The 26,172-nt window shown below is 45.3% G+C and overlaps 1 protein-coding gene across 2 annotated transcripts in view; it reads right to left on the bottom strand.

The window, feature by feature from the left end:
* Window positions 1–1,135: 1,135 nt before the first annotated feature.
* The window catches only part of LOC306790375 (latent-transforming growth factor beta-binding protein 2-like), a gene marked incomplete at its 5' end in the record, with an annotated part of 74,501 nt that continues 49,464 nt past the window's right edge, over window positions 1,136–26,172 (bottom strand). The window contains 26 exons of one of the 2 annotated variants that reach the window (XM_079286584.1): window positions 1,136–3,318; window positions 4,732–4,881; window positions 4,969–5,238; window positions 5,350–5,523; window positions 5,840–5,980; window positions 6,132–6,260; window positions 6,595–6,687; window positions 6,805–7,011; window positions 7,960–8,094; window positions 8,669–8,797; window positions 13,866–13,994; window positions 14,642–14,764; window positions 16,484–16,609; window positions 18,010–18,129; window positions 18,393–18,518; window positions 19,464–19,589; window positions 20,104–20,229; window positions 20,389–20,514; window positions 20,676–20,801; window positions 20,896–21,021; window positions 21,143–21,265; window positions 21,433–21,552; window positions 23,990–24,109; window positions 24,392–24,511; window positions 24,717–24,845; window positions 25,365–25,490. In XM_079286584.1, the coding sequence (XP_079142710.1) occupies window positions 3,152–3,318; window positions 4,732–4,881; window positions 4,969–5,238; window positions 5,350–5,523; window positions 5,840–5,980; window positions 6,132–6,260; window positions 6,595–6,687; window positions 6,805–7,011; window positions 7,960–8,094; window positions 8,669–8,797; window positions 13,866–13,994; window positions 14,642–14,764; window positions 16,484–16,609; window positions 18,010–18,129; window positions 18,393–18,518; window positions 19,464–19,589; window positions 20,104–20,229; window positions 20,389–20,514; window positions 20,676–20,801; window positions 20,896–21,021; window positions 21,143–21,265; window positions 21,433–21,552; window positions 23,990–24,109; window positions 24,392–24,511; window positions 24,717–24,845; window positions 25,365–25,490 (3,587 nt within the window). In that variant the 3' untranslated portion in view covers window positions 1,136–3,151. The remainder of the gene's footprint in view (window positions 3,319–4,731; window positions 4,882–4,968; window positions 5,239–5,349; window positions 5,524–5,839; window positions 5,981–6,131; window positions 6,261–6,594; window positions 6,688–6,804; window positions 7,012–7,959; window positions 8,095–8,668; window positions 8,798–13,865; window positions 13,995–14,641; window positions 14,765–16,483; window positions 16,610–18,009; window positions 18,130–18,392; window positions 18,519–19,463; window positions 19,590–20,103; window positions 20,230–20,388; window positions 20,515–20,675; window positions 20,802–20,895; window positions 21,022–21,142; window positions 21,266–21,432; window positions 21,553–23,989; window positions 24,110–24,391; window positions 24,512–24,716; window positions 24,846–25,364; window positions 25,491–26,172) is intronic. The other variant, XM_079286585.1, reaches the window with a different exon arrangement.

The raw sequence follows: 26,172 nt of genomic DNA, 5'->3' as shown, positions 1-26,172 counted from the left end.
AATCCACATTGTGCACTGGTAGTATCCACGGAGGAACATTCCCCCATATTACATTGGGCCCATACTCTAACCCAGTTAACCCGTATTCTTTGGCTGTTGCACTGATTGTCCAACCAAACCCTTTGCCTTTACTTTGGGTGTATTCCCAGCATTCATACAGCACATTTGTTACGGGAAGTTCCTCTGCAGATCCCTCTACTGTTTACTTTATGTGAAGGTAGGCGTTGAAGGGTAAACACAATTTCCCAGAATCCATCTGGATTATTTCCCTGGTCAACCAATGGGAAAAAGTCATGGAAAATGGGAAAGCAGTGATGTAATGTGCTATTTGGCCGTTAGAGGGCGATGTAGTTTAAGACATGATTCTGACAAAGAAATTAACAGAGATAAAACCGTAGACTAAATCATATTTTTTTCGTTTAAAAATTAATTCAGTCGGCATTTCTGGTCCCCAGAAATGTTAAATTTGTCATTGATGTCCATAGTCAAATACCCCTAAACACGAGTGGTAAGAAACTAAGTGCATTTGCTCAAGTAATTTATACTGAAAGCACAATTTGAGGTGCACTAATGTATTTCCATTTTGTGTGACACAATGCTTCTATATCACTATATTTATATATCAATCTATATATAAATTGTATATGAATCAGGTGAAATGCACCATAAAAAATGCTGATTACTTGCTAGTATATAATATAACACTTCAATAATCCAACAACAATAGTGTTTACTAATACAACACTCTGAAAGGGGTCTTTATGCATGATAAATACATTTGACAGCTGAAAGTACATTTGGTGGTCACAACTCTACTTGTAATGGAGTATTTTTACCTTGCGGTATTACTACTTTTGTAAATGACTGAATATGTCTTCCATCAGTGCCAAACACACACCTCTGACCCCTTACATTACACAATAATGTGCCAGCTATGCATGTGCATACCACACCCAACTGTTCAAGAACTAAACTGCTTGGTGCAAGAATGTCTATAGTGCCTTTCTTATCATTAGTAGTCATAGTGTACTATACACTACAAATAACATACTGACTGTTGTTTTAAAACAAACTTCCCAAGCAGCAAATCACTATATGCATACACACGGTCAAAGAAAATCTTCAAAGAGATTGATATATTTTATGTTTTTATTTTGATGACTGATAGCGATTACAGTCAAGAGGTAAACAAAATGAATGCGCATGATATTTCCAATGACCACAGCTTTACAACAAGACATTCATCTCAAGTTATTTGCGGCTTTTAAAAAGGCTTTAAATATTCCAACTTTGCCGATGATTTGAACAGCACAGTAAAGTACAGTGGACATCAAGTGGAAACATTTGTACAACTTTCGGTTAATAGGTTATGAATGCATGTTAAGGGTATTAGTCGTGAACTTATAGCCATCGTCCAAAGTTGAAATCAGACTTTTATGTTTCTGCGTTGCTGAGAAGTTCAGTCCATTAGACAGATAATGCCATTAAACCTGAATATAAAAGACAAAAAGGTATAAGTGAGAGTTCAGAAACCAAATGAGTAGGCTGATACCGTCTGCGATACATTCATGACGTAAGGATCCAACAGAGACTAAAAGAAATGATGTTCACAATTACTAATATTTAGCCTTAACGTTGTGACACGCATAAGTCGGTGCTTGCATTTCAAAAGCATTGTCTTTGTAATGAACTTGAAGAGAAAAAATGTCTGTCGTCAGAACAGTGCTGCCACTTCCAAAAAAATATATTTCATTGTCTGCGCCACAGGGCAGGGTATACACACAGTTCCTCTGGTACAGTGTCAGCCACTCTCCTCATACATAAAAAGATATGCTTTCAAAAAAAACATTTTTACAGACATGTATAAATCTACAAAGCTATAATGCCAGATTTTTCTTACATTTTATGTTTTATGTCAAACAAAATATTCGTATAATGCATTAAGAGAATATGTAACAAAAATAATACATAGTACTAGATCTGTACAAAACATACCAAACCTCTCCAACGAAGCCTGTGTCTTTACATGCATTCAGAGATGCAAACATGGGAATGGTCTGATGTGAGTTCTGGGATCCTTTTGCCTGTGCGACACTGGTACATGCAACTGATCTTTCATTTTAAGCTGTGATATTTGAGCATAGCTTCAACTGAATCAACCTTCCTGTGGTTTCAGAAGTTAGGCTAGCATGTAGCCTAGACTTAGTAATACTGCCGGGATCAGCAGCTGAGTCCGTGTTTCCCTACTTAACTGCGGGTTTTAAGGTTGTAAAAATGGTGTCAAAACAGAGGAAGGCATGTTATACCTATTGCAACATTACAGAGATCATCATATACATCTACAGTCTGTCCAGGTCTCACGTAAAGGCTGACGTTGTTAATGTGTAAGTTTGGCTGCTTTGACTTCTCACTTCTTGGTCCGGAGATCCTTCAGCCTGGGTTTAATCTTGAAGAATAGAAAGGCGGTTGTGGTTTCAAGTTCTTTCTTTGAATTTCTGATGTTTATCAAACCCCGGCCTCTTATTTAGTCCAAGGCCAATGCTAATCACATGACTGAGTGAGAAAACTGGTGAGAGGTTTGACAGTGAGGCACAGACTGATTCATGAGTGGCTGATTTCTTATGACATTCCTTCTCCGACAAAAGACATTTGTTTCCTCCCCACGCTGTCTCTGAGGTCAATTACTGAGACAAATAAAACAAGAGGAATTAAGTATGCCCTCTGAAATAGCTCGCTTTCTATGTTTGCAGAGGCCCGTCATGCAAATGAAATAAATAACACAACAACAACAACAAAAAAGTGACAGAGAAAATAATGTGGAAAATATATCTGCATATCAAATTGCCTGGGGTTACTGAATAAAAAAAGATCAGTCCACAAAATCCCTTTAAGGCAAATGGATATCTGGTGAATACTAAATCCCATGTAATACATTCACTGCACGATTCCTGGTCCTGTTGAATGTGTATGAGGGGCTATGGATGTGTTGTGTGCTTTTGTATGTTTGTGTATATGTGTGTGTGTGTGTGTAGGGAAACGAGTTTGGACGTCTCAGCGTTGCTGTTGGATGTTTAGTGCCAGGCCCCCGGGGGAAAAGGGCAGAGGGGTGTAAGGTGATCGTTGAGGGAGCAGGAGAAGCCAGCAGTCTGTCTCAGTTTCCTGTCTCCACCAGCTCAGACTCTGGGATGCATCTGTGGGGCTCTGCGGAGGCCACGAAGCCCGGCAAACAGGTGCACTTATATGACCCCTCTGTGTTGGTGCACTCCCCGTTCTGACACAAGGGCACCTTGTCGCTGATGTCCTCACACTCGTTTATGTCTGCAAGGAAACGGAGACATGACGAGTTAGTCGGCAAAGGAGATTTCACAGCTCAAACATCTGCCGGCGCCACATCTGCTGCTGAGTGGCCTTATGGGTATATGAGGAGTGGGATACTCGAATGCTAGAATCATTTATAATTTTGATTTGACTTTAACTTCCCTTCTTTCATTTTTCCTCTTTTTTTACTTCCATGCTAACAATGTTAAACGAACAAGGAAGAACATTTCTTAATTTGTTAATATAATTGTTTTTTTTGGATTTTCATATTTTTCTTTAATCGTCAGTTGCATCGCTTTACAATCCCATGACAACTGGGCAAACTCCACGTCCTGATAAAGATCATGTGATATGATCAAAAGCTCCACAACAGCTATTAGATGAGCTGAGATTGTGGAAATCGTTACACAATCTTGTGAGCAGTAAACCAGAGTGTTTCAATTAGTTTCACAAACGCTCACATTTGGAGGTACGGGGCTTTTACTCAACACGAACGATATGCTGCGTAATATTTCCTCTTGTATATCTTTAATCAAACATGAGGTCATGTTGCGTGTCGGGCTAGATGGGCTCTGAACTTGATTTGCCAGCCATCTCGAGCACTGAAGTGTTGAGAAAGATGGTTTACAATGCATTGGATTATGTTTCCTTTTGGCCTTCGAGTGATTTTTCTTTCCCTTTGTCAGCACGGGAGGTCTGATTGTCATCTCATAGCCGTCCATCTCAGATGACCCTCCTTCTGTTTATGTCATGTTCTGCTGGGGATATGCTCGTGGTGATATTTATAAAAGGAGGCATGGCACGAGCTGCACAGCTCCCACATGTTTCCACAGGGTTGGCATTCAATCACTTTCCTTGGGAAAACGTCTGGCCTTGGAGCTGATAAACATGTACGCCGACAGAATATTGTAATCATAGCATTTCATTACAACAAGAAAGTCTCACTTTCTGACAAAACAAACAAAGTACACTTAGAAGATATAGTATCTCATGTAATACACGGAGTGGCAACCATTCAAGGTCTCCTTTCTCTTGGCAGAGTGTGACTTGTGACCTTCAGACCAAAGGGTAACACACGGTGGTTTTAAATAGTACCCTGCTTTCATTAGTTTCCCATAAAACAACTGAATGCAAGGTTGTTAAATTCAATGCCTCTCCTTGAGCGTGATGATATACTGCATGAAGGGTTACCTCACTGAAATTAATCCAAGTCCTGGCTCCAAAAGACTTAAACCCGAAGTTCACTGCGGCTGGATTTTGAGATTCAACACCGCATTTTAAAACAAGATTAAATGACGTGATGGATTCACTGTTGACTCTAGAAAGTCCCTGAACATTTCAACTCGGAGCACAGAGTCTACACGTGGGTGGTCTGTCGAGGAACTTCTCAAAGATGCCGGGGAAAGTACGCACCTATACAGGCCATCTTGTTCAGGTCAAGTTCGTAGCCGTCGAAGCAGTCACAGGTGTAGCCTTCTCGCACACGAACGCAGCGACCGTTTTCACACCCGTTCAGGATTCCACATTCCTCCGCTCGGAGACCCTCAAAGCCATCGTAGCGCTCTGATTGGACACAGAAAAATGGAAGAAAGCACATCGAGCTCCGTAAACAGTCCAATACTGTATATTATACAGGATGCATTTACCCACCAGCATAGGAATCCACCGGTCGTGGCTGCTGCTCTCGTGGTCGTTGAATGGGAACACGGGGAAGCGGCTGCTGGACGCCGTAGTCATTGTCATTAAAGAGAGGAATGCCTTCAGGGATGTCATAGGGTCCTGCAGGGCCGCCATAACTGTCCCAGTATGGAGGAACAAAAGACTCCTCTGGCCCCTCAAGACCGTACTCATATCCTGGCCTCTCTCTCAGACTGTCTGTGTCTCCTCCCCGAGGACGGTTGCACATCACTGCGAAGTCATCTGAATGACAGCAGCACACGGTGGAGTTATATTTTGGATGCTAATAACAGCGATGTGTTAATACAAAGACAGGAATTACAGTCGTTGTCTTGTGTGCACCCAGCTTCTCACCGGAGTCTTTCCTGGGGCAGAAGGCACACTGTCCACTCCAGGCGATGCCCCACAGGCAGCAGCATTCGGTGTATGTACTTCTGTGTCCCTGCAGGGGATGTGAACAGATGTTGTCCCCCTCAAGACGCTGCCAGCAAATATCCATGTGCACGTCGTGATCCGGCTCTAGAGTTTCTGGGAGATCGAATGAGGAGGAGGAAAAGGCGTAAACTAAAGATCCAGCTGTTTATATCACCTGAATAAAGTGAACAAAATGAACTTCTAAACTCTCCATTACAATCGTTCACCTGTAAGGACTGGACGCAACCCCACCTCCATCCACGACTAAACACTGCGCTGATCAGCTAATTGATTATTCGGTTCAGCCCTAAATTGATTGTTTTTACAAGTTTGCTCTTTGTTGATCACTACCTGGTTAATGGCAGTAAAATAATATCTAAAATTATACCACAGGGAGACTTAACATTTCAATTTATTTTAGTTGTAACACCTTCTGTGGCGTTGAGGCCAATGCAGCGGCGGCGTGTGCCGTCCAGGACTAATGGAGGACTGCAGAAACAGTTGAAAGACCCGGCCGTGTTAACACACGCCCCATCTTCACAGGCGCTTCCAAACCCACACTCATCGTAATCTAGAAACATATTTAAAGAGACAGGAATTACAAGATGAAGTCATGAGGTACAAGATTCAGCAATTTTAATCATGAGAGTAGCCAAAAACACTGGCATGAGACACTGGCATGAGACAAATGTTGAAAAGTAAAAATAGAAGCCATTTCTTACCCACACACTCAAGCCGGATGTTGTCATAGTAGAATCCAGAGCGACAGTAGCAGGTATAAGTAGAAAAGAGATTCGAACACTGTCCATTCTTACAGATGTCTGATCCAAACATCTCACACTCGTTTGCATCTGAGGGGACACAGAGATTCACACCTTGGTGTTACATAAGCGAGATGGAAAGTAACAAGAGTCACAACAGTGGCACCCTGCTTTATTCACTGCTGTAAAGAAGCTGTAAAGACACACTACGGTCAATGTAATGAGTCCGGTGTGAAGGCAGGTATACCATTAAGCCGTGGCTAGCTGTAGACAGTGTGTCGTAGATGTCTTAAAAACGTTATGCAGGTGGAAGTAAAATGGACATTGCACCTGTCTGTGCCAATGTAACTTTGTGTGTGAAGGGAAGCTGTAAAAGCTCATGGATATCAATAAAATAATAAAAAGTATTGATGCTAGAAAGTACCTATGTAAGGGTGCTGTTCTCCCAGATGTTGTGTAGAGGGGACAGGCAGGGGTAATAATCCACTGCCATGAGGGCACAACTGGTTGTAATCATCTGCAAAATAAAAAAAATGGATTCATTCGTGAAAGACAAGATGGAAAAAATATTACAACACGCACTGTATAATCTTCAACCCACTTTATTCTACAGCGTCAACACAGATTGTCGTACCTCTTCCTGGGACAGGACAGGCGTGGATCTCGCAGTTGTCCCCCCAGCCGGCCCCCACCGTGCAGCAGCACTCCTGCTTGGTGGTGTTGCGAGACAAGACGTTGTCACAGAAGTTGGCGTCATTCAAGTTATAGTAGCACTCTTTCCTCTCCTCAGTTGAGGGGGAGGAATGAGGGACTCCGGCAGCGGGTGTCGGGTGCATATCAGCTGTAGGAGAACAAAGAAAGCATTTCTTCAGGACAGGGAGGTCAGAGGTCATGGCTCGCTACAGAAGCACACCTGTGGAGGTGGTTGGGATTTGGTAAGTCAGGGGGGGGGGGGGGCAAACTTAATCACACAGTGACAGCATCTAGTGCGTCCACATGCCTCCAGCAGGTATAGTGCGTTACCCTCGCCTGCCACTGCTGAGCCTGCTCATTTGTCCAAAGGCATGGGCTCAGGCATTTCACCCGTAAGCTGCGGGCTTAGCCAAATGGAAACACTGGCATGTGAGTCAACACACCATTCACTCTCACATGATTGATTAACACACGTCAAAAGCAAACAGCGGAATGTGGCAAAAAGGTACACAGAGGCATAGCTGGGGTTTAGTGCCCAGGCAGGAGAAAAAACATCCCCGCTGAGGGCGCGCCGCCGAATAATGTAAATACGCCCAATTCGTGTACACATACGCCTATCAAGATGGAGATGGGATGGTGTTTCCATGACTCAAAAGCCCCCTTCCGTCATTCTGAAATCGCAATACGTTGCATATCTGCAACCTCTGCACTTAAGATCATTTTAGCACGGAACAGAGCAATGTGTCTTTAACGCTAATTGCCAGCGGCTACACCTTATCCCTGTTTGTCTTGGTGAGGAAATAGGTTCACAGTAACTAGGCACTTAGGTTATTTGCTGGAGGAGTAACTTCATCATGCGTTCGAGGGATTAGACTAATATAATTTTTCCAAGGCAACCCACCCAACCACAACCCCAGCCTAGAAAACAAATGGAAACAACCAGGTCAAGAGACGTGGAGTAAGTCATGTCCGCCTCGTCACCCTTGTTTGGATAATGAGAGACGGCTCATTAAATCAGGGAAAACTCCGTCTCCCAATGATGGGATGGAGAATTAAGTCCCGTGGGTCACAGTGAGTGCTAGTCCTGCTCCATTACCCAGGGAGCGGCACTGGCTGGTGATGGGATCAAATTCCTCATTGTCGTTGGGGCAGATGCACAGGAAGCTGCCATCGAAGTTCTCACACAGGGCCTCCCCGCACAGCGCCAAGCTCATCTCGCACTCGTTCACGTCTGAGGGAGACAGGAGAGGAGGGCGTGAGGTCAGTAGGATCAGGCACGTTCGCACACGGCATGCGCCCGACAAGGTCGCAGCGAGATCACACAAAACGATCTTGGTCGTCTCGTTCTTCGAAGAGAAATTCATATCAGACAGCAAATAATCAATGAAAGTGAATTCTGGATACAGACATTTGTGTGTAGTGATTGAATCCCTATTGATTCGACATTTCTTTGTAGACTCTAAATTTGTGCCATGAATTCGGCGACCCTTTGTCTTACTGGTCCAAATCTGATTTTGGATTTTGGAACACATCTGGGCACTGTTGTTCTCAGCAAACCTTACTCAAACAGTTTTGAATAGAGCACTCGTTGGGGACTATTTTCAGACGCGGCGTAATACACATTTGGTGCCCTAGTGAGTTGGCAGGGAGTGAGTTTCATCAGGCTTTGGCTACACAGACTTGTTAGTATTCATTCTTAGTTTTGGTGATTTCATAGGAGTTTTAGAAAAACATATCGTGTCACCACACTTATTTTTGAACAAGTAATGTGCAAAAAAATGATTTATTGAAGAGCAGATACAGACCGACACATTTGCTCATGTCTCCTGCCGGGTTGGTGTAGCCTTGGTCACACTGGCAGCGGAAGGAGCCGTCTGTGTTCTCGCAGAAGCCGTAGTTCCCACAGATGGTTTCATTAACGCACTCGTCAATATCTGCAAGGCGAGCGCGCACAGAGAGGGGGAGCACAACATTAATATTTACAACCTCACTCTCCATTTTCCAAAATAAACATCACTGCCGTTGTGACGTTACAGTAACAACATAAATCACTGCCATCATAACATGCCCGGCAACGGTGCACAGATTAGACAATTCATTCAAAGGCTTTTCAAACTTCAGATTCAGAGAGTCTTTCCCTCCACGTCAACACAGTGAAATCGAGTGTGGCGCCATGGATCTGGAAAACTCAATAAAGTGAATGTTCTGGTGTTACTGGGGTAAGAAGTGACACTTCGGTCACCGGGATGTTGGCAAAACGAAAGAGACGGAGGAGTTTACAGCCAGCAGCCAGCAGTCAGCATTCACCCGGGCACTTTACAAGCAGTTGAGGAAAGATGGCTGACAGTTCAGGCTTTTGCATGAAGAGATGTTTTGACAGCCCTCTGACAGGAGTTGATTCCCATCCTAATCAATGAACATGTTTCAACCCATTTCAATGTGTTTGACTTTAGCTGTAGATCTCGAATGGTACTGTGAAAGGATTCTGAGCGTTGGACCAAAATCTGGCAGATGGCAGCCGACCATCTGCAGTAGTTAGTTATTTAGCATGGCAATAAATCATAAAACGCTTTTAATAAAACCAGTGAAGAGACTACATGCTGTATGTCAGTGTGTGACAGAGGAACATGGCTGTTGAGGCTGGTGACACTGGACCGTGTAACAGCACTGCTGATTTACTACCGCTTGCACTTTAAAGGCAACATTTGGGAGCAATTTCTTGTTTCTTGGCGTCTTGAGTAGAGCAGTGGGGCCAAAGAATGATACTGCTGGAGGGCGAGTCTGACTGTTATTGTTTAATAAACAATCACAGACTTTAATAATCACATTTTAGTGACATGAATTTGTTCTCCGGCCAGTTTGGTTTGCCACTGGTCACTGCTAACCTCTTAACTCTGTTTCAGTTCTGCTGCACTTTTTATTGTGTTTACTTGTTCATATGCAAATGTCCTTTTCATCCGTTTCAATCGTTGGTCTGTCACAGCATCTTTTGACCATGAATAAAATGAGAATTGTTTTTTATTGTTTTACAACTTCAGAATCCACAAGTTGTACTTTTGAGTTAAGAAATAACAAAACAAAACAAATTCAGTGCTTGTATATTTTCTGAAAGTCGTTAAGTTGGGAACATTGTGACAGACAATTAACAATTGATAAGAACTGCACTAATGCAATTAGAGGACACATCACTTTGTCTGCTTTAACAGAAGCCTGATTACATTTTTCGTTGACTTTTTAGTTTCATTGCAACTCTCCATGACCATTTCATTCAGACTGAAAACGGGGGAAACGTGCAGAACAACTTAACAGACAAGTCAAGTCCAGCAGCATCAATTACAGCAAACTGGTTTATGGAGTGCAAAGCACAGTCATTCACATATTGTCTAAACCAGTTTTATTTAGCCTCTGAGCACTCATAAAGGATGTCTCAACAGAAGACAGGGTGCCAGAAAAACCACAAGCCATTTGATTTGAACAGTGTGCTTGGCCAGGGCCCTGTCTTCCCCTCCGACACAGGCAACTACTTTGTCAGGCTCGCTGGGGGACAAGTTCTCTCTCAGTCTTCCTGTCCTGACTTGGCCACTTCTCTAACATGCCTCCGGGGTCAGAGACAGGGGCTCCCACAAGCCAATAAAACTGCAGAGACAAAATTCCCTTTGTCATTTGTAAAATCTTTAACGGGAAAGGCTGAAAAGGATTGCTAGAATAGACTTGTGGGCTCAAATGGCTGTGTGAGAGAGGATAGAGGGAGCATGGATGGACACATACTGAAAAACGCCAACCCATTGGATTTGCATTTTGCAGCTGTGGATCGAGATGCCAGACGGGTGTAGAAGTGGCGAAGTTATTTGGGTACTAAAAGATATCGCAAGTAAAAAATTGGTTTTCGAGAATAATGTTCCCACAGCTCAATCAAGAGTATTCTCAGAGTAAAGGGAAACGTATTGTATGTCAGAGTTTGAGGAACATTTCCTCAAGTGTGAAGAGCTTAAGTGGAGTTTGGAATGTTGGAATGACAACGGCCGCCAGCTGGGAGGTCTGGGCGCAGGGTGATGAAAAAGGTCGCCGCTCATATATAAAATAATCAGTGTCTGCAGGCCGATTTTCATTGGTGTGTGACGCGGAACAACATCTGTTGCAAACCACATGTTGTGATGAGACGCAATCAAGATCATCATCCCGGGGAGGAATGAGAGCATCGAGACCAAAAACCGTTTTTAAGGCCTTTGTTTTTCTGTGCATCTAACTCTGGCTGGTGGAGTTTCAGTCGCAGCATTACTTGACCAGCCATCTGTCCTCCAAGGAGAAAGTCACTTTGCTGATGGTTTGTGGGAGGAAAATGAATAATACAAAATAAGAGAACACCAAGAGCTCGTTGCACACCAGCAGGACACGGTGTTGCCTTTCTTAGTCTTTCCATGCAATAATCAGTTACGTCAGGACACATGCAGAGCTGTAAATTGCCTGGAGGGAAAAACTGAGGAAGGAAAGAGGGTGAGAAGTTCAGCTGAAGTGGGAGGAGCTGAGGTGTCCAACAGGCACCTATCCTAATGAGGACCAGCTTCCTGGATCCGGTGATGCTGCGGTTGGGGGGGGGGGGGGGTGGATTAATGGTGTGGGTCTCTGCGCGCCATGTGTTAATCTGGAGCACATGGTGGCAGGCAACAAGAATATAGGAATCAGTGACTGTTGGCTCACTCTCCCCAGCCCACACTCCCGTATTCTCTGGGCAACCCCTCGTCTGATTGGACCCATATGCAGAAGTTATTTCACACGCGACTGGGAGAAGGTGAGGAGCGGTATTTGTTTTCAAGGAAGCCTGTTTGTGCGCTTTATCTGACATTAAATCTACAACCTAACTACAGCGGAGGTCAAAACGTCATATTACGCATGTACTTCTAAGAAAAGCATCACACAAACACACACACACACACACACACATGGTAAAGTCTTTACATTTCTATACATTTAAAGGGTTGGGAGGTTAGCAAGTCTGTGACCACAGACAATTTCCGCCTTTGGGAAAGCCTTATTAAAGACTAGGCATAGCTTGAGAGAGTTTATGAGCATGATGGTGAATTAAAGCTAAAAAACAATGACCTGCAACTACACACGTACTGCCTTTTTCCCATGCCAAAAGGAGCTCCGTGTACAGCATCAGAGCAGAGCTACAGCCCTCACAGCACAGTTGCCGCTGACGAGTTGCTGTGGAAAAAACCTGTTTTCCCCTTTTGTATTATGGTCTCCAAATCTGAACGAGAGCTGGGCCAAAGACAACCGCTGCCCCTTCGAAAGGCCGGTGAGTGAAAATAAAACGCCCCTCTCAGAAACTGCAAATTACAGCGTCTGGCCTCTTCTTAAATATTTGATGATTTTTTACAAGCAGACAAAAAATACTCCGGAGTAATTGAGCTCCCTCCCCGGACTTTTATTGGGGTGACGGCAGCATCTCCCGTAATTTGCAATCGTGAGGTGAAACAAGCGACTATTGTGTGCAGCTTCTGAGGGTGAGAGGGCTTGCTTCTCAATCTGGGCCAATGCAGAGCAGTATGAGTGTTTACACCCATACAAAATAGTTAAACTGGGAGCTTTGTGGCACCATAAGGGACAAATGCGAAGCTTTTTCAATCATGTGCCATGACTGGTAAGACAATGTGTAAGTCATATCGCGGCACTGATTTGAACCGATATGAGCTGCTTCGCAGTGTTCTGACTCTGGCACTAAAAGGAGCGGAGGTCAGCAGCTGCTTTCGATCTGCCCTGATCACACTACGGGCCCCGGCACTCTTCAGCTGGTGCCAGACAGGCAACGCCATAAAGTGCAGTGAGGAGGCAGCCACACGTAGCCGGCACCAGGGTGATGGAGGGGGCGGAGGTCTGATCCGTCACCAATCAGCATATTCTCCCCTGATTTCCATCTGTTGATGCTCCAATAAAAACTCAGGGTCATGAGAATATGTGAAGCCGCAACGCACTACGAGTGCAATCTCTACAACGGTTACAGTCTCTGGTTCTCCTTCTCGAACACAAACACACAAGCACACACACACACACACACACACTCGCAAACACCCACAGCCTCCATCTGCAGGCCAACACATCATTCCATTCGGATGCGCTCAGACTGCTTTCCCGTCCGCGTCTGTCACTCTCCGGTGACTGTTTGGATTCTGCCTTAATACGTGGAAAATATTTGGCCTTTTGCTTTTTATCTCTCATATTCCTCATAAAGCAGACTTGTTGTTTTATGGTGCTATGAGAGCAACACAGAGGGATAAACTCAAATCGTTGTGCAACAAACCACATTAATATCTCACGCCCGAGGTGCCTCATCCTGCCAGTAAATACAGAAAGCTTCATGTATTCTGGTGGTCGAGGAGATTTGTGTCTGTTCTTGTTGGCCAACTGTGGGGCCCAGTTGTAGCACAAATACAAACCTCAGCCAATAAATCCAGGTAACTGGCTAGGTTTGTGCTGATGCAATTATAGGGGAGGGAGAGAGGTAAGGCCCAGAGTATTCCCTCTCACAAGGAGAACAGTGGTGATCAGGTTCCACGGTGTGTCTCTGCCAGAGACGCTCCATTAGCCCCGTAGTCCGGAGGAGACCATTATCAGCTGCCTCCAATGACAGTGCACTCCTCTATCTAAAGTGCCCCAGTTTCAGAGGCCACTTTTCCTCTCCTCCCCCATGGCCTCTTGTGCAGGACCTCGAGCACCTGATATCCTTTTGATTCACATCAGCCTCTTTGCGTCTGCATGCCAAACAGATATCATGATCTATGCACAGAGGGAGATTCCTGTAGAGTATGTAGAGTTCGGAGTTGATTTGAGGATACGCTCTCCTCTATCTTTAACTACAGTCCAAATGGTGAACGGTACAAAAATAGGTAGATCCGTACAATGCATTCAACGTTCTTTCTTTGTTTTGGGCATTTGGCCTGTTTTTTTCTGAACATAATTGGGTGTGCTAGTCCTTTAACTGTACGCGGTTTGACCACTCACCGCAGTCTGTGGCGTCTCCTCCCTCGAGGCCAGGTTGGCAGCCCATGAAGCACCGGTAGGAGCCGATGGTGTTTTCGCAGCGCCAGGTACCACACACTGAGCCACCAAAGTCCTTGCACTCATTCTGGTCTGCACAGTAAAAGAGAGAGTGAGAGACAGATGTTGGTTACTAACCGACAAACAGAGGCACAAACGCAACCACATGTGCAATCAGACAGTAACAACGGACGCATGCAACACTCAAATTCCCTTCACTGTTCCTCTGCTTCCAGTGTAATGGCTGTTCAGCAGGAGTCGGCCAGGGGGCCTGTGGTGTGGCTGTCCTCAGTAAACGCAGCAGGCAACAGGAATGGCCAAGAACAATATTATCACAGCAACCAAAGAACTTGTCAAGGAGCTAAAGGGAGACGTTCCAGAGGGAGAAACACCTCCTGCTCACAATCGGGTCATTCATTCTTCCCTCAGGGGAGAGGGAGTGCAGGGCTCCAGCCACGTAATCCAGGCACCCCTCACTCTTGAGACCAAGGAGGAAAGCCTCTAAGCCAGGCTTGGACACTGTCACTGGAGCCCAGTCCCAAATGCCGATAGATAATCAATCAAAGCCAACCGCGCTTTACTGCGTACGCTTAAGCCTAAATGTAGCGTGACGATCACAACTGCTGATGCTGACATGTTGGTTTGCTCAGAGAGTAGAAACCTCAGAGCGGAGTTTGGGGGTCAACATTCACGATGACACACACAACAGAACGTCACACGGGGGTTTTATTCTGTCTCACCTTCGCAGTCAGCCGTGTCATCGTTGAACTTGAAGCCAGCCTCACACAAGCACATGAAAGAGCCATCAGTGTTCAGACACTCGCCCCGGATGCACACATTGTCTTTACTGCATTCGTCCACATCTAAGGCAGAGAGAGAGAGGGGGGGGGGGAAGGAAAAGGCAGACAAATTAAGAGAGCTGATGAGAGAAAGGGTGGGTCTTCGGATTTGTTACATATTGATTATCACTAAATATCCCCATACATCCTCTGTCTTCGTTAAGTCCACAGGGAACACCACTCCTTTTCATAAGTATCACAAAAAGAATGTGTAATCAAGCGCTTGTCTGAGCACAAGAGGCATTGGCCATTTGAAGCACTTAACAGTATACCGGCAAACAGGAAACAAAGGAGGAAAAAAAAACACATCTACCTCAGCTTTCAGGCTGAGAACATTTCCCTCCGACTCGTAAAAAATAATAATGAATGCGACATGCTTGATTAGCTGTAGATTAGTGCATAATTGCGGCATTACAACATAACTTGTCAGGCCCTTGGACTTGCTGTAAACGTTGGGGGAATAGCTAGAGAGCGGGGGGAAAGACCGTCTTCCTTTTCCAACCTTTGATAATCAGATGCATCTTTCAGAGACGACCAGGCAAATAGCCGTTTGCAAAGATAGGGAGAGGAAATAAACAAAACAATAGGCCAGACTATAAGTAAATACATGCTGTGAATGGATGTCTTTGATGTTAATTCAAGGACTTCAAAGCCTGAGTTGAATAGCACAGCAAGGTCATGGCACAAACTGAGATGTGTTTCATTCCTTTATTGCGTATGTTCTGTATTTGCTGAAAGAAAGACTGGGCCTGGTCAAGGCCAAGCATCCTTTTGGCCTCACCTGACTAAAACCATCTTTCAATCTTTCATTCCTGTAAACTCGCATACCCTCATCCTCCCTTCTCCTCCTCCTGCAGGCTCATGTCAGAGGGGTCTGGCTTTTAATGTGTCAGCACTGTACACGCTGCAAGGAAATATGTACGCCAACTGCTGATTTATAGGATAATTAGAGCCCCGCATTTGTTGTGGCGGGCAGCCAAAGTACCTGATGCAGGCTGGACAGTTATCTTAGGCACTCCAAGGACAAAGCCTCAGTGGAAGAATGACCCTGCTCAAGGACTAAACCGAGTCCTATAAGTCAAACTTGTCCATCAAAAGGACCATGCCAGCGTCTTGCAGGGATCTGGACCCAGAGATCCAAACCTACCTGCTTCACATCCCGACAGGATATTTTACAGCCAGACATCCTGCCGTTTACTTAACTTCACCTCTTACTGTACTTGCAAGACACACCAGAAATAACACTGATCCAACTCTGACATCCTAGCCAAAGTTATTTCATGTATTTTGAAAGCAAACGCTCCAGTTTGTTGAAATTGAAAGCCTTCCTCAGCTGACGATCAGGCTACATTTTTTTTCCCCCCATCGCTGTGACCAGTGGGTCACTGGGTGCGGCTGGAAAAACATCAAACTGATGTCTGAACGGAGAGTGAGCTGACACAGCTACGGCCCATTACACAGAAAGGCCGGACTGAGCACCCATGCCAAGTGTCCCAGGCCTGGCCTCAGCACCCGGGCAGTGTGGTGAGGACACTGTCTGTTACCCCGCCTGCACTCAATGAAAAAACGTGTGCAAGCCAACAAGGTTACTGTAAAATAACTTGAGTAATATTGGCTAATTATTACATTATTACCAACTTTCTCCAATTTCGACTCATTACACAAAATAAAAACACCCATAAAATCATCAGAAAAATAATCTCCCATTGCTATTACTGCTCTTGCAGCAGTGTGTTGCTGTACCTCGGCAGCCAGTCCTTCCATCGATGGTGGTGTATCCATCAGGACAGATGCATGTATAGGAGCCCTTAGTGTTCAGACAGTCAGCTTCTCCGCAGATCCCCACGACGGTTAAACACTCATTGATGTCTGTCACAAACATACAAAGACAGCTGTGTCAAGATGCCAACATGAGGTAAGCCACGAGAAGCAGTTAACCACTAATGGTACATATTATGTGTCAGATGACTCAGAGTGTGTGTGTGTGTGTTAGGGCTGGGCGATATGGCCTAAAAAAAAAATCTCCGATTTTTTTACAAAAAATCCGATTCACGATTTAAATCGATTTTTTTCCCCCAAAATTTTTTGCAGATGACAGAAGCTGTTGAAAACATTTTTTTCTTTTATTTTGTGATGATTTTCCCAAGTAGGTTGATAAAAATAAAGTGCAAACAAAACCTGAACATTGTAGAAAGGTGCCTGTAGTATACAAAAAGTATTTGGTCACTCTTTTGTTTGCCTGAATCATTTAAATATAAAATTAAATTAAACATAACATTAAATGGCATTAAATAGTAGCCTTCCATTGTAAACAACTGTGCAAATGTAACTTTTTACAGTAAGCTTTTCTAACTGAATACACTGATACAAACACAGCATGAAATAAAATGTATGTGACCCTTTAACATTCACATTTTCAAAAGTGCAACATCTGATCTAACATCAACATAACATATTTTGCACAGTAAATAAGTGCATGTAAACAAAATCAAGTGCATTCACAACATAACCAACAGTATTAAACAGTAGTGCATGTTTTTTCTAAATATTTTTTGCCAGGAAGACAAGCCTGTCTACTACCTCTGGCTTCAGGCATGCACGGTGGCATGTAACAATGCCCCCCCCCACACACTGAAAAGCCTCTCAGAGGGGGCACTTGTAGCTGGCACAGAGAGGTATTTCTTTGCTAAAGTACTTAGCCTTGGAAAGTTAAGTTGGTGACGCTTCCACCAGTCAAGTGGATCGGTGTCTGGGTCAACCTGCTGGACCACAGGTCAGTTGTTGCGGAGTAGAATGACATCCCCTCCAGCTCCGCAGAGATCCTTTGGCGTGTACTATTGTACAGCCGAGGCAAGGCAACGTCAGAAAAATGTTTACGGCTTGGTAGCACGTACCTGGGGTCCAAAGCTTTGAGACGGTGAATAAACCCCGGCTTTTCCACGGTGTATATGGGCACCATATCTTTTGCGATATACATCGCGACTGCATCCGTGATGGCTTTCCACCGGGCACTCTTCTTCTCATGCGGAGTACAGTTGGTGAATGTCTCCAAAATGCTGGGTTGTTGTTGTGAGGTGGCGGCGGCGGCGGCGGTGACATTGTTTTAGTTTGTAAACAATGCGCGCGCACTCTACTACGGGAACCCAACGGGGGGGAGGGGTGGGGGCGATTTTCTCGATTTTCAATAAAACACATCGCCTTAAAGCACACATTCGAATTAATCGATTAAATCGATTTATCGCCCAGCCCTAGTGTGTGTGTGTATATACCTCTGCAAGACCTTCCATCCACCATCTCCAGACCAGCGGGGCAGAGGCAGTTAAAGAAACCGATGGTGTTGGTGCACTGGCCTCCCATACAGAGGCTGTGGTCCTCACATTCATTCACATCTGCATTGACACACACACACACACACACACAGATGTCATCAGTATAACACATTCACACCAGCTGTAAATCACTGGGTCTCACATCAAATTTGCCCAAGTTTTGTCATTTGGATGACGAGCTTCCAGACCACGGTGAACATGTCAGAAAAGTGATGCATCATCTACAACAGCAAGTAATGACTTATTCGTACTACAGTAGGCCATACTGTGCTGGAAACAATACATTTTAGTGACCACAGTGAAACATCCCCACTGTGTCGTACCTTCACACGAGAGCCCGTTGGGAGCCACTGTGAAGCCTGGGTCGCAGGCCATGCAGGCGAAGGAGCCCTCTGTGTTGGTGCAAACACCCGTGGGGCATACATCTGGCCTCTGGCACTCGTCAATGTCTAAGATGCAGAAGAAGAAGAAAAGGTTGGATATAGGTTATCATTTAAAGCAAAGAAACTTCCACTTTTTGACTATTCACTTGCTTATCTGTTAAAAATAATGTGTGTGTGTGTGTGTGTGTGTGTGTGCGTGTGCATGTGCGTGTGTGTGACTCAGCCCGACATGCAGTAAGCAAAGCCCTCTTTATTAGATCGCACTGACAGTTGTTTATTAAAAAGGGTGGAAAGATAAGTAGGCAGGATGGTCATCGAATCCAAAACAGCAAGCTTTTACGGGTGGTGCATAAGTACTGTATCTACAAACAGTCACTGGTTTCGCTGTTACGTGATCATTGGAAATTCCCGAGCCGTTACAGATTGTATTTCTTACGGCGAAGATAGTGTGGGCCATTGTTAAGTGATTGAGACGGCTCCGTTTTTGCCTTCGGGTGAACAGAGCGAGTTCAACAGGGTGAGCTCGCCGCAGAACGTGGAAGGCAGGGGAGTGGTTGACTTCATTTTAAATTAAGCCCTTAATATTTTCCATGGCATCAGACGTCCATTAAAATCCTATCAGAAAAAAAAATTCCCAGCGCAAAGACACATATCAGTGGGGGATCTTCCTCTTGGGCAACATCCACGCTTCCATTCAAAAACACACCACAGTATATATGACTAACCGAGGCCATGTTTGAATCCATTTAAACAGTCATCCCTTTTCTGCTTCCCATGAAGTCATGACAGATATAACCTCCCTGGATTTGTGAAAGCAGCCGTTTCACCGCATTGATCTCATAAATCATGTCATGACAAATTACTGAGCACTGTCAAGATTTTCTGTAATTGTGTTCTGGGGTCGAATGCATTTCTTCTTTACTCTGGTCTACTGTAACTTTGGTGCAATGGTTACCATAGTGACAGCTCAAAGTGTTCTAAGCAGGTAGGTCAACACAGAGGTAGTTTTACCCTCACAGCTGTAACCGTCCTTAGACAGTCGCAGACCGGCTCCACAGCTCCTGCAGGTGTAGGATCCCGGGGTGTCCAAGCACAGCTGGCCCGGGCACATGTTAGCCACCAAGCACTCATCCACATCTGGACACAAAGACACGGACACATCATAGCACAGATTACCATCTTTGGCTTCAAATCAGTAAATGCCCGCCAGTTGTAATCAGTCAGATGGGTAATCACTGGAACTAGGAATTACAAATGTCGACACTTCTATCTTTTTAGCTGAGCTATCTGCCGAACATTCGCCTGACATCATCTTGTTCTATTTGAGGGCTGATGTCTCATTGTGTTGAGCAAGGATTAGATGAGAGCGGTGCCAGAGGCAGAGGGCTCCAGGATCCAGCTATGATGTGATGTCTAGGAGGAGTATTTTGGGATTTTGGAGTCAAGATGATGGTTCTTTGGGCTCCCAAGCTGTCACACCTGATGCTGCTTAAATACAGCCTCAACCAGCTGGGAATCATGTTCAACAGAGCTGGCACATACACACCTTTATTGGGTATTAAGGCAATGTCTGGCATGGTCGAATAGAAGAGGCAGCTACAAACACCTGTGCTGAAGTCTACAAACACAACATTCCTGCCAAAAGCCTCACCATCACAGTGTTGTCCATCCTCAGAGACTCTAAAGCCAGGTTGACAGACGGTACATGTGAAGGAAGCCTCTGTGTTTGTACATGTTCCCCAGGGGCATGTAGTGGGCAGCGCACACTCATCAATATCTGGCGTGAAAACAACACAGACTGTTAAGACACTCACTTGCAAATTCCTGATGAAAGGCAAGAACCACTAACCCCACCAGTGTTAGTTATTTCAGGCTGAATGATATACATATGGCGTTGTGCAGGCGTTCATTTAAAAGTGGTGTCGAATAAACCAACCTTCACAGAGCTCCCCGTCAAATGTTACTCTGTACCCTGTAGGGCAGTTCTCACAGGTGTAAGAGCCTTCTGAGTTTAGACAGATCCCGTTGGCACAGGTAGACAGGGACTGGCACTCGTCAACATCTGGGCGAAATACAGACATGCATGGACACTGATTACTGTAAAGACCGGCTAATATGTGGAGGGAATTCATGGGCCCAGATGTGTTGAGTAAGTCTTCAACAGTTGTAAAAGCACTAATGGTTTTTACTGAATGAGGGAGCACAGCTGGAGATTGAGTTTACCTTCACACCTCTGCCGGTCTTGGGACACTCTGTAGCCAGCCTTACATCTGGTACAGGTGTAGGATCCCTCCCTGTTGGCACACACTCCACCAAGACACAGATCCCCCTGGGCACACTCATTCGTATCTGGAAACACAAATAACAAAGTCACCACAACTGGGCAGACCAATCATCACCATCTACCAGTTTAGGGTAAATGATTAAACAGCCGATTTCATACCTTCACATCTCAGTCCATCAGCTGACGGACCAAACCCAGGCCTGCAGTTCTGGCAAGTGTGTGAACCTGCAGTGTTGATGCAAATTCCCGCAGGGCACACATTACCAGTTGCGCACTCGTTGACATCTAACAAAAAAAAAAAACACAACAATTTGCAGACGTTATATTGCTGTCAAGAGAGCTCCACAAGCTGAGAAGTATGCAGCGATGAGTTACGCCCAACAGCTCGAGATAATCCTTTGCAGACCTTCACAGGCTTTTCTGTCTGAGGTGACTTGGTAACCATGGTTGCAGGTGCATTTGTGGGTGCCGTCCAAGTTGACACAGCGGCCGTGGAGACAAACCCCAGGGAGCCCACACTCATCCACATCTGGAGAGAGAGAGGGGAAAAAAGGGGGCCTTAGAAAATAAAGACAACCGCTAACTCTTTGTAGCCGTTTTTTATAACCCTTCAATGGAGCCTCGAGGCTTCTGTAGTAGCACTGAGGAGAAGTACTCACAGAGTTATATGGGCCGTTATGAGTGTCTGACAGTTACCTTGGCAAGCGTTGTCCGGTGAGAGTTTGTATCCTTGGAAACAGTTGCACGTATAGGAGCCCTCTGTGTTGATACACCGACCGCGACCGCACGCCGTTTGGTTCAAGCACTCGTTTACATCTGAGGACAGAAGTCAGGAAAGGACACAACATATATGAGAGGGAATCTTTAGGAATTTCAACTCACAAGGCTCACAGCATTAACCCTTTCATAAGTTAATGAAAGTGACTTGTAACCGTTTTGGTTGCCTAAAAAGTCAGCGTTCGGTTGTAATTAGCCCCACCCTCTCGTGTCCAGTCTGCATGCAAAAAAACAAGATGGCGACGGCCAAAAACCAAGATGGCGATGGTCAAAACGCCGAACTCGAGGTTCCAAAACGGCAGTCCACAAACCAATGGGTGACGTCACGTTGACTACGTCCACTTCTTATATACGGTCACATCTTTCCCAGTGTGTCCCAGTTACGCTGCATAACCCAGAGAAATCCCTGTCAGCTGTTTTCTTGGGGACGAGTTCTGTGGTAGAAAGTAGTTCAACTGCAGTCGTCACAGCAAAAGAAACATCGCTGCTGAGTTTTGTCAGTGTAAATGTCTTAGTGATGTAAAAGCCGGAAGCAAAATGCATTGTATACAGTAGGAGTGAAAGCAAAAAGCCCAAAGAAATAATTCTTAAAAGCATGAAAGCAAAACTCTGTGCATGGCTAGAAAGCCTACCACTAGAGGTAAGTAAGAAAATGTTTTGTAATGTAACCAACTATTTAAAATGACACAACATATAAGGGAAATTGGGCCATTGCAGCAAGAAACAGCAATAAGATACAGAAAATAAAGACAAAGACGCGTATACAAAATAAGGGTTGCATCAGTAAAGAGAAAACAAGTACAACATAAATGATGTGCTAAATGATTGCAAAAACAGCAATCATTATTTTATTTTATTGGTTTATTTGAACGGGACAGTGCACATTCATAAAAACATTTCTGCAAATGTGCCAGAGTTAGCCAAAAGGCTATTTTTCATCTGTCGTCCCAAATTAAAGTACATCAGTGCCTCATTCATGAGGACCTTTCACTATTTGCAGCAGTAGCTGTCCTTTCCACTCCGTGAGTCAGAACAGTTGACCCAGGAATTATATTTGTGGGAAAACCTCATGCAGGAATAATGTTTCATCGTGGACGTGTTAACAGTGGCGATTTTTCAGCTTGGGTGAAGATGTGGGGAGAGAAAGTCTGATCATGTGAGCGTAATAAACAGAGAAAGAGACATAACGAGAGGAAGAGAAAGGAGGGAGAGGAAGGAAAAGTATTTGTGGAGAGAGGGCGATGATAGAGCTGCTGAAACAGAGCTCACACAGTGAAAACAGGGCTAGAAAGTCACAGGCTGGGTTTTGTTTGCCAAGCAGTGGGCACTGCCAGACGTCTGTCAGTTTGTTTCTGCAATCATCCCACATCTCTCAGGCCTCCGCGATAAGCCCTGACAGGGGAATGGAGCTGTTTTCTCTATCACACCAGCAATTAGGCTTATCCACGATTCGGCCAATTGGGCCCAAACCACTGTGCTACTGTCAATTGACTGAAGCAAATACTGGAAACCCAGCGCTCATGGTTTATGTGCCTCTCACAGCGCCAGACGTATACTCTGGGCTTCTTAGCGCTGCCTGGGTGGATGTTCAGAGTAAAAATATGTACCTCGAATGTTATCCCTAATTTACAGGGTTCCTCTTAGTTGCTATTTAACAGGAAGTAGCTGAAGTGGAGTTTTCTTTGCAGGCAAGGGAATTAAGAGACTTGCCATACATCTCCTGTGACTGCTCGGTCCTCTCACCTCGTCCAGCAGTGGTAAGAAAGCCTCCGTTGGGCCCAACAGTACAGTGGCCGGAGCTCTCCAACAATAATACGCTGTTTGTTCAAGGCTGTGGCCAAGAGAAAATATTTGGACTCTCCCAAATTGAAGTATTATAAACAATCTTTTTACGGCGGCCATGTGATATCTAAGGATCAGCAATAACACGGTGAATGTGTTTAAACAATATTGAGGGATATGCAGAGGCTGCTAGGTGGAGGCGTTGATCAAATCTAGGTGGAAACTCTGAATATTCTGAATATAGAAATCATCGGTTAGGTTTTAGGCTGTCGTATGGGCCCAGTAGTGGTCCACACTTGATATTAAAAACCCAATATGAAGTCTTTTGAAGCATAAAATATATTTTTTTTTATAATTTCCGTGCACATCAGCAGTCAAAGTGCCCCTTTGAGCAAAAAGCCGCAATTCAGCGAAACAAATTCAGCTTGCGCTATTTGGTGAACTGCACTGCATCATACGCTGTCAGCAAGTCATTAACAGCAAGGCCTGTTGCCATGACACATTGGTTATTTTTTGGTGACGCCAACTGGGAGCAGCAGCTTCCGTCGACGTAAATGTTACCGAATACAGGAAGCTTTTACAGTGCAAGAGGGGAACCCAGCTTCTTTCCATGCAGCGGTCGGAAGCACCCGTAGGAGTTTGGGAAGTGGTGGTGGTGCTGCTGCTATGATGTCGGGCGTGGAGGTTGTCTTACCCACACATCTTTCATCAACAGGCCTGAACCCCGGGCCGCAGGCCTGGCACTGGAAGGAGCCAAGAGTGTTGACGCAGACACCGTCGGGACAGGAGCTGGGATCGCTGCACTCATCTACATCTGCTCGCAGGGAGGGTGGGACATATAACAATTTGAATTAGTTGTTACAGAAACAACGTGCACGTGCATGGGAGAAAGGGGTTTTACAAATTATAATGCGAACATACAATCCCTTCGTCACGGACTGAGCATAGTTTTCTTCCTGGCTTTGACTCGAGGAAGATACATGTGTTTTGTTACCGAGCTACGCATTAACTCATGGCAGCAAACAAACAGGTCTGGCTAGGATTGTGCTGTTATGTGATCTGAATGTGTGCGTAGGCGCTTGGGCATGCATGTCACCTTCGCATTGGCCTCTCCAAGACTTGGCGTGGCCACTGCTGCATTCACAGGTGTACGATCCTTCTGTGTTGACGCAGTTGCCATTCTGGCACTTGTTGGGCATGCTGCACTCATTAACGTCTGCCAGTTTGAATGAAAACCAAGGAGAACGGAGAAGAAAGTTACTATTGTGCTCCACAGCATTAATTAGAGCAGGATGCGTTTTAAATGAACAGCGCTGACAGACAAGACCGTGCGGTGCTCGAGCAGAGAGCCTGACAGCCTGTGGTGGCTTTCATCCGCTGGAAACATTCTGTCTCCTGCTGTCATTTGGGTTGTGTCTCACCTTGACAGAACTTCCTGTTCTGGGTGATCACCTGGCTGTAGCCGCTGTGGCATTGACAGGTGTAGGAGCCGTAGCTGTTCATACAGCGGCCCTTCCCTTCACACGGGTCCTCGTCACATTCATTCACATCTGCAATGGGAGACAGGGAAGGGAAATTAAAGGCAGAGGACAATTAAGGTGAGAACCGGCGATCGAATGAGACATTGCATTTCAGTTCCATTTCACCAGCAGAGACTGTACACTTTCCAAGCCCCTGACCACTGCGCAGGCATTCCTCAGTGATGGACCCGAGCCCAGCCGAGTAGTGCAGAGGCTGCGGCCAAGGCCGTCGGCGTGAGGTAAGGGATCACAGCACCGTGGCAGGTCTTTGGATGGCCTGTACGCTGTTGTCAGGCATCACGGAGCAAGGTCAACATAAACAAAGCGATCTCTTTCATTTTGGCTCGCTTCATTTCTCAAGGCTTCTGTGCCGTGTAATGTTTGGTGTTGAGGACTTGCTTGCGCAGAGACGATGATAGACAGAGACGCCGGGGGGGCGTCCGGTGTCAGCGGCGTGCGTGTTTGTGTGCCCCTCCTTCCCTTCGAGTGTCCCACTTTTACCCCCTGTCTAGCTCCCCCTGTCTCCCTCTCGCTCCCATCGTTGCTTACCGATGCAGTTGGTCTGCAGCGCGCTGAGCTTGAACCCTGGCTCGCAGTGGCAGGTGTAGCCGGTCTGCACAGGAATACATTTGCCACGGCCACATATGGCGGGAGCGTTGGCACACTTGTCAATACCTGCAAAAAAGACACAGAGATGTGCACGCTCATACCTCAGAAGTATAGCAATAATAGTTTTGACCTAGGTTTATGTAACATTACAGGCACTGTAAAAATACTGCATTCCACTAACACATGTTGTTTTCCATGGGAGCCAGTCTTGCTGTTTTATAGGTGAGGTCTTGGATGAGAGGACAGGCGGCACGGAGCTCTTACAAAGGCATCGGCGAGAAGCAGGTCATGCACAATAGAGCCTGACTTCGGTGTTTTTTGGAGTCTTTTTCTGTCCAAATGGACTGTGGTAAAACAGACAGCGAACTGGGCCCCGGTGTTTTGTTAAGGAAGGGAAACCTCACTGAAGTACCGGTATGTCTTTCTCTAAAGGATTACTGTCAATTCTGCTCTTCCTCTCACTCTCTCCGTCACCCCAATACACACTTTAACCCTGTCGTCCGCCCCCCCCCTCTAGTTCTCATAAATCTGGCCTGTGTCAGCTCAGGACAGCTTCCCTCTTGTTCTCTCGCCCTCTCACCCTCTGTGCAGCACGGCATCTTCGAGCCAAATTGGCTCTGAGAAAAAGGGTCAAATAAAAGCACAAAACAAGCTCTCCTTGATTTAACTCTGGGTAAGCCTGAACAAATGCTGCTGTCTGCCAGCAGTTGACTGAGAGCGTAACAAATGAGGAGTTCAGCTCTGTGCT

The sequence above is a fragment of the Melanostigma gelatinosum genome, assembly GCF_949748355.1.
Source record: "Melanostigma gelatinosum genome assembly, chromosome: 16".
NCBI lineage: Eukaryota > Metazoa > Chordata > Actinopteri > Perciformes > Zoarcidae > Melanostigma > Melanostigma gelatinosum.
The sequence above is the reverse complement of the archived record's forward strand: the minus strand, read 5'-3'. Positions and strand labels throughout refer to the sequence as shown.